The sequence below is a fragment of the Orbicella faveolata genome, unplaced genomic scaffold (genome assembly GCF_042242905.1).
Source record: "Orbicella faveolata isolate gen_17 unplaced genomic scaffold, um_ofav_v1 contig_25, whole genome shotgun sequence".
Classification (NCBI taxonomy): domain Eukaryota; kingdom Metazoa; phylum Cnidaria; class Anthozoa; order Scleractinia; family Merulinidae; genus Orbicella; species Orbicella faveolata.
The window spans coordinates 23,775,001-23,782,278 of NW_028301553.1; the positions used below are offsets into that span (position 1 = coordinate 23,775,001).

The following is a 7,278-nucleotide window of genomic DNA, read 5'->3' on the forward strand; positions in this document are numbered from 1 at the left end:
CGTTTTTATCACCCACATGATACTGAAGCACCGACAACGTAAGTAAAATGCATTCTTTACTATCACGTTCATATTGGCTATAGTTCCTTAGCCGAAGAGAAGCTGCATATAATTAAACTGGGTCGCAGTTTAATCTTAATTTTCTGTTCAGGATTTAAGTAAGGTTTACTAGAAGACGCAACCAAAATCCTTGCAATTCTCTAAATACCGTTTTTTTGTTTTTGTTTTGTTTTTGTTTTTTTTAATAATCTTGGCATTTGTTGCCACATTTGTGGCATATTCTTCGCAGGCTGAGAGTAAGGTACCTTGTATAATCCTGGAGATTTGTTATGGTTTAATGGTTCTTACTATTTTACCCTTCTTAGGTCAAGGAGATAATCGGTGAGTCGACTTTAACTTCTAGATTTACTTATTAATTAACATATTGTATTAACTTGTTTCCGTTCTGGCAGTGTCATTGATTTGAAAACAAACGAAGAGTACTTCGAAAGGTCTAAAATCTTAAAATGTGCCTCTAGTCGTTAATGTAATATTTTGTAATAGAAGCATGGTTAGACAGGTTACCTTTCTAAAATTACCTGAATTGCCTGAACTACAATTCCCTGCATGTTACAAAGGCTGTAAAGCATAAATGGCCATTAACTTGAATAATGTTTGTTTTGACATGGTGACGAACAGTCAATTTCGCTTAGATTACTTAGACTGAAGGAAGCTATATGAATTAATCAATATGAACAGATTTCGTAGTTACGCGTTATACTGTAGTATGCTGGTGCCTTTAGAAGGACAGTAATTACAGTAGTTTCCCGTCATTAGGAAGCCAGCTTCCGTGGACGTAACTGGCTATTACTTCTCCGACTTATTAAAAACGGAATTTAACCTAGTGAAACAGCCAAGTAGTGGCTCGTCTTCCACTGTTTCCAGGTGGAAATGGAATTAACAAGTGTTGATATTTGTGGATGGAGGAGAACCAGAGAACCCGGAGGTGAACCCTCTGAGAAAGGACGAGAATCTACAACAAACCTAACACACTCTTGGTGCCGGGTCGCTGGTTGGAATTGAGGCTTCTCATAACGTTTACTGCGCCATCCTGACCTGCTTCCTCTCACGATTTTAAAATCAAGATGATGTACCTGATGTTGGATTTGTTGTTCTATTCTAGATTGGATAAAGCTGCTCTGGGGGAAAGGGGAGCTCAACTTGTAAGTTTGAAGTTAACACTAGGTGCGATACGTAATTCTTAAAGAGGCAGTCAATAGGCCTTCAGTAATTAAGATGGATTACTCAAAATTCACGACAAAGCCTTGTTGACACTTGTTGGTATTTATAGCGCGAAGGCTTTCGTTTTGGCGGGGAACACGAGTGGCGAGGCCGCGAGGGCACTGGTGACGAGGGAGTTCTCTCACGGCTTCAACGCCCTCGAGTAATAATACAATGAAATGCAATGCAATACAATAAACATTTAATTAACACTTTTCGGTATTTTGTATACCGTGCGGGTTTAAACTCTACTTAGGAGCCTTTGCCGCGCCTTCTCCCCACCCCTCCTCCCACCTAACACTCACACTCCCTCCCCGCACTCATAGGACTAACCGGAGTGTGATTTTTCCTTTCAAACTCAGAACGAGGCAGTGGAAATTGAAGGAAGCAATGAATACGTTAACACTACTAACCGTCATGCTCCAAGCCAATACATGGCCTTAGTTGAAGTTGTACAGTCCCAAGGAGGAACAAGCCCAGAAATATCACCTTATTCAGAAATAAATGAATATGCTCCATTGCACCCAGGAACTCGTTCATGGGAAGTTCCGAGAGAAAATATAATCATTGAAAAGATAATAGGTAAGGGTGCTTTTGGACAAGTGGCGCAAGGAAAAGCTTCACAACTTCGAGGGAGAAAAGAAACAATTACAGTGGCGATCAAAATGTTAAAAGGTACTACATGCACTGCAGAATAATAAATACTTAGTCATTGCTTCCTAACTTATTTTGAATTATGAATAAACCTATTTATCCTAGATAACGCTACAGAGAAAGAAAGAAATGATTTGCTGTCAGAACTTGAAGTGATGAAGAAACTCAGGCCTCATCGTCATGTCATCAAACTGCTGGGATGTGTCACTGAATCTGGTAAATCATAGTTAATAGAGGGAAATGGTTAGGAAGGCCAGTAAACATCAAAGAAGCAAACAAACAAACTAATATTTATGTTGGTAGTCTCTTGACCCTGCACATCTTTAGTTTTATGCTCACTGACTATGTATGAATTACATAATCGCAATGCTACTATTGGTTAGTTTTGTGAGCACATCTATCCACCTTTCGTATTTTGCCAGGTTTTGTGCAGGGTCAGCCCCCAAATAGCAAACAAAAACATACAACAAAGAACTTTGCCAAGTTTCCTAACCATTTCCCTCAGTTAACTATGGGTAAATGAAACCACAAAGATTTTTCATTATTAAAAATAGCCTAATGCACTTACAGTGTACATGGAAGAGCTGCTTGGAATTCGAAGGTGCTGTAGATAAAAAATGGTCTGTGTATTGAAATCCACATTAAGCTGGCTAAGTGATTGTGTTCTTGGAGAAGCCGTGTTAATATTATTTTTATTCGCGTCAACCTTTTGATCCCAGAGTTAATAGATCAGCCCTTCTATACCATTTTTGACCTATTCATGGTGGATTACTAGATTTGAGTTGACACCTAATATTTGCCTGAAAAGTGATGCATTAATGAACTTCATTTTAAATTAAAGTAGCTGAAATAATTACGAATCGTTGTGGGCTCAACGTTGTTTTTCTATTAGGTTTTGTGTGCATCAATATTATCGAAGGAGTCGAAAATGATATAAATCCGTTTTTTTTTTTGTTTTTTTTTAATAATTCTGCTTTTCAACCATGAATGAAATTAGCCGTAGTCTATTGACAGTTTGGCATTTTGTGGCGTCGTAGATCCCTTGCTTGTCGTTATTGAATATGTCCCGTATGGTGATCTCCTTGGTTACTTAAGGAAGAGCCGTGGATTGAATGACACGTATTTCAAAGACCCGGACGTCAAGCCGCAAACAAATCTGACGTCACAGCAGTTAATTAAGTTTTCCTGGCAAGTAGCTGACGGGATGCGTTATTTGTCTTCAAGAAATGTAAGTTATTTTGAAATAGAAGGTAGCAGTGGCACTTTCACTGTTTGTAGGGTCAAATGTAGAAGTGTTTATTTTTGTTAAGGAGGAATACAGGAGAACCCGGGGATATATATTTCATTGTATGAAGTTAGAATGGGGTGACGGAAAGGACAAGCTTGGTCCTTTGCAACGGGGCTACCTAAAACAATGAAGGAGTTTTAGGGCGTCTAGTGTTTGTTTATTCAATAATGGGAACTAAAATTATTTTCTTTGTTAGATCATTCACCGCGACCTTGCCGCTCGAAACGTCTTGGTAGGGGAACAGGAGATTTGCAAAGTAACCGACTTTGGAATGGCCAGAGACGTGAACCAGGAAAACATCTACGAAACGAAAACAAAGGTTCCTGCTACATGCAGCCTTTGCGCATATGAATTTCTAAAAAGCTTTGCGTCTTCAACTCTTATTTCTGTATTTACAAGTTTTTTTCTATTTTTTATGACTTTGAAGAGCCGACTCCCAGTTAAATGGACTGCTTATGAGGCACTCTTGTTTGGACGATACACTACAAAAAGTGATGTGTAAGTAAAAACGGAAAAAAACAATGAACTCAGTATGAAATATGGATTGCAACTTAATAGTTTTGTATTCATTTAAAAATTATAGAACTAGGCGAATTGGGAATGGCAGTCCTATGCCTTAAATATCTAACAATTTTTTTTTTTTTTTTTATATATAACGCAGGTGGAGTTTTGGAATTGTACTTTACGAGATCTTTACCATAGGTATGGCTGAGTGTCATAGTGGGGCACAGATTTTCCAATAAACAGATTGTTATGTTTATTTCTATTTTAAATTGCATTCGACCTGGGTGACTCATGCGAGAATCATGTCGCATGAGGATTCACATAGTAACCTGACACTGGCTTGATGTTTTATTTCTCTATCTAGGTGGCTCGCCCTATCCGCGAATGGAGTCCCGAAAAATGGCAAATATCCTAAATCGTGGCTACAGGATGCCTAAACCAAGCCATGTGGATGAAGACCTGTAAGAAGTTTTGACATTATTATCTTTATATTTAACCGTGATACACTTGTATTTACCAAATAATTGAAGAGTTTTCATCAAAGCTTTGATTGCTGATGGGTTAAAGTTATTTTGAACTTTACATGTCTTCTTTTTTAGTTTAACATAATCATCATATACGAGATCTCAACACCGGCTCTCTTTTATATTTGCAGGTACAAGATCATGCAAGACTGTTGGAGAGAAGATCCCGATGATCGCCCAACGTTTGAGAATCTTCGAGACAATTTAAAGGAATTGGAAAATCAGCACCAGGTAAAATACGAGAAGCTTATGTAGTAAAATAGTTTTAAAACTCCGTATTCCAATGGAAATAACTACTCGTGAATGTAGGTAATTAAATTGAGAAATTTTTATCATTCTGAGTTTAATTATGGTCTAAGATATTATTATTGTCTCGGAGGGTGATTATAGGAACAAATCAGCTTGGCTAAGGCAGGGTGGGGAGCTTTTGGGAGAAGGGCAGGGGGGGGGGGGCATGTAAATGATGAAATTTCAACCTGGGCTAAAATATATGTCAAATTACTTCATAGGTGAATGTCATAATGAGAAAGACTCATACATTACTTATTGTTGAATCAAATTTACTTTTGAAATTCCATTCCGATTACATGGGCTTTTTAGCCTTTCTATCTGGGTTGCGAATTCAGCCCAGGGTCACAACCAAGCCTCCTTCCTCGGACTGAAATTTCAGCACCTGAAGACTTGATGTGTTCAGTATAGAACAAAAAAAACGCTGTATGAGAACATTCTCGATAAAACGTTGCTAACGTAGAATATGTTTCAACGATAGTTAAACAGTTGATAAATTAACGATGGTATATAGATCGGTCTGTCTGTTTGTCCATTCCACCGTCCTTCCGTACCCTTGACCATCCATATCATTCATCTGTCTGTCTTTCTGTCTAGCTGTCTCTCTGTCTTTCTGTCTGGCTGTCTGTCTGGCTGTCTGTTTAAGGGTCTGTCTGTCGGTCCGTCTATCGCAATTTTCGACAACTGTATTAATGGGAACGCGCGCATTACGAGAAAGTTTGTATTTTATTGTACATATTTCCAAAATAAAACGTACAGAAAATGGCGCATTTATGTTGAATTGCTCAACACACTTGAAGAGGCAAAGAGCTGACTTCCAAACAACTTAAAGCGAATTCCTATCAGTTAGTCCAGCAAATTTAATAACTTTCCGTAACAGGAAGGTAAATTCCTAGAGATAAACACAAAATGGATTACTACAAAATAACTAACCGAAGAGAGCAGAAAACTAAGAGGAAGATACAAATATAGACGATAAACTAAACGGCTTACCAAATGCTGGAAACGGGGTTCAGGGAACCAAAAAGTTACGAGGGTAACGGACGATAAACTGACTCTAAATGAACATGAAAGGATAACACAAATATAGACGGGACGAAATTTACATACGAAACGGGGAAAAAAGGCATGCAGAATCTGAGAAAATACATTAACATACGGAACGGAAAAAAAAAGACACAAAGGAAAAACGAAATAGCCGCAACAACACTTTCCCCTCGGTGGTTGTGCTACTCTTGCTTAAAAAAAAAAAAATTGTCTCACTTGGCTGTTATTTATTTATTTATTGATTGATTGATTGATTGATTTATTTATTGATTGATTTATTTTTCAACAGAGACTAATCAACATGCAAGAATACGACAAGAAACTCTACGAAAATGTGGAAGATCTGATGGTTTAAAGTTTCGCTGGTGTGCGTGTCATTATGTTCTGTGGCAAAGTTAAATTTGGTTCGAGAATAGTCGAACCTAGCAATCTGTGAATGAGGAAAGACTCTTAAGTATTGACCCTTTTGAATTCTAACCCGTAGTCCCCGTGTAAAACGCCAAATGGTTATCACTATTATCAGTGTTATTCAATAATAGTGGTATCTATGTCACGCCAGCAATATGTGAAATGCAACGTGTTTATAGTCATATAAAAATTTAACAACATATAACAATTTAACAACAAAACACAGCATGAAAACAACAACAACAACAAACAAACAGAAACATATGCGGACAAGCTAATCAAAAATTGAAACACCCTGAAATTTTGCCAGCCTCCTAACGAACAACAAGGCCTCGCCAGGTCCGTTAAAGGAGGGGTGCACTTCCTGCGCAGTTGTCTGTTGGGGTTACATGTACCTTTTATCACCTTTCAGAGCTCCTTGTCAAGCTTTTGATACTTACTGTGCAAGAGGAGCCTACCTGTGGTTCCTTCTGCCATATGGACGATTTGCGAACGTAGAAGAGGCTAGCTTCTCAAGGGGCCTGGGGGTAGCCTTTGCTGAGGTGGAGAAGACATTAATTAATTGTTTTTTATTTATGATTTTTTTCATATGTCGACAATATGGATTATTGCTTTACACCCATGTGAGTTAGAGAAACGTAAACTTATCGGTGTCTGGAAATTAGACGCTTAATTAAAGACAAGCTTCGCGTGTTTCTCGAACCGCATTCTTCAGAGTTCTCGTTTTTGTACAGCACCAAATTACAAGTTAATTTCAACAAATCTTGCCAAGGGAGTCAGGAGTTCGAGTTTCAAGTTATAATGCCAATCTACTAAATGGCACTCAGGTCAGCCTTGAAGCTTTCATTTGCCGTGATTACTGCGTTTCATTTAGACAATAACTACAATTAAAAATTATTTTAAAATTAGTTTGCTTTAAGTGTCGACTCCTTCACAGGGCGATAGTACAGTATTAGTTTTCTTAACAGTTGAACGTCTTTACTGAAACGTAAAGCTGTACTGGCTCGAGCTAGAAACTCGAACTCAACATAGTTACTTAGTTTATTGCTAGTTTTTTTTTTCAATGGAGTGTTTTCAGATGACGTCCTTGCAGCGATATTCATGTCCCAAAACAATGAAACTGCGGCCATGTGGGTATCCCAAACCAATCTTGCGGGAGTTTAAACAATTCCTTTTGTTCCAATAACTTTTCATGGCTGCTGTCCGTAAGTGAAAACGAATTTTTTGGAATCAATGATGATGATATTGTAGCTGCTGAACTAGAAAGCGGTTCGGAAACCTTAATAAACTTGTTGATATGACGAA

At 38.0% G+C, this 7,278-nt stretch overlaps 1 protein-coding gene across 5 annotated transcripts in view; it reads left to right on the forward strand.

Annotated features, from left to right (window-relative positions):
• LOC110048637 (tyrosine kinase receptor Cad96Ca-like) overlaps positions 1–7,278 on the forward strand; it is a 48,376-nt gene extending 41,098 nt beyond the window's left edge. Inside the window, exons 6-17 of one of the 5 annotated variants that reach the window (XM_089294293.1) lie at positions 1–38; positions 366–381; positions 1,163–1,202; positions 1,623–1,935; positions 2,020–2,130; positions 2,952–3,142; positions 3,399–3,521; positions 3,630–3,700; positions 3,864–3,904; positions 4,071–4,167; positions 4,362–4,461; positions 5,855–7,278. The exon at positions 1–38 is cut by the window's left edge and continues 97 nt beyond it. In XM_089294293.1, the coding sequence (XP_089150419.1) occupies positions 1–38; positions 366–381; positions 1,163–1,202; positions 1,623–1,935; positions 2,020–2,130; positions 2,952–3,142; positions 3,399–3,521; positions 3,630–3,700; positions 3,864–3,904; positions 4,071–4,167; positions 4,362–4,461; positions 5,855–5,920 (1,207 nt within the window). In that variant the 3' untranslated portion in view covers positions 5,921–7,278. Of the gene's footprint in view, positions 39–365; positions 382–1,162; positions 1,203–1,622; positions 1,936–2,019; positions 2,131–2,951; positions 3,143–3,398; positions 3,701–3,863; positions 3,905–4,070; positions 4,168–4,361; positions 4,462–5,854 lie in introns of those variants that run through there. The other 4 variants (XM_089294292.1, XM_089294294.1, XM_089294296.1 and 1 more) reach the window with 4 other exon arrangements.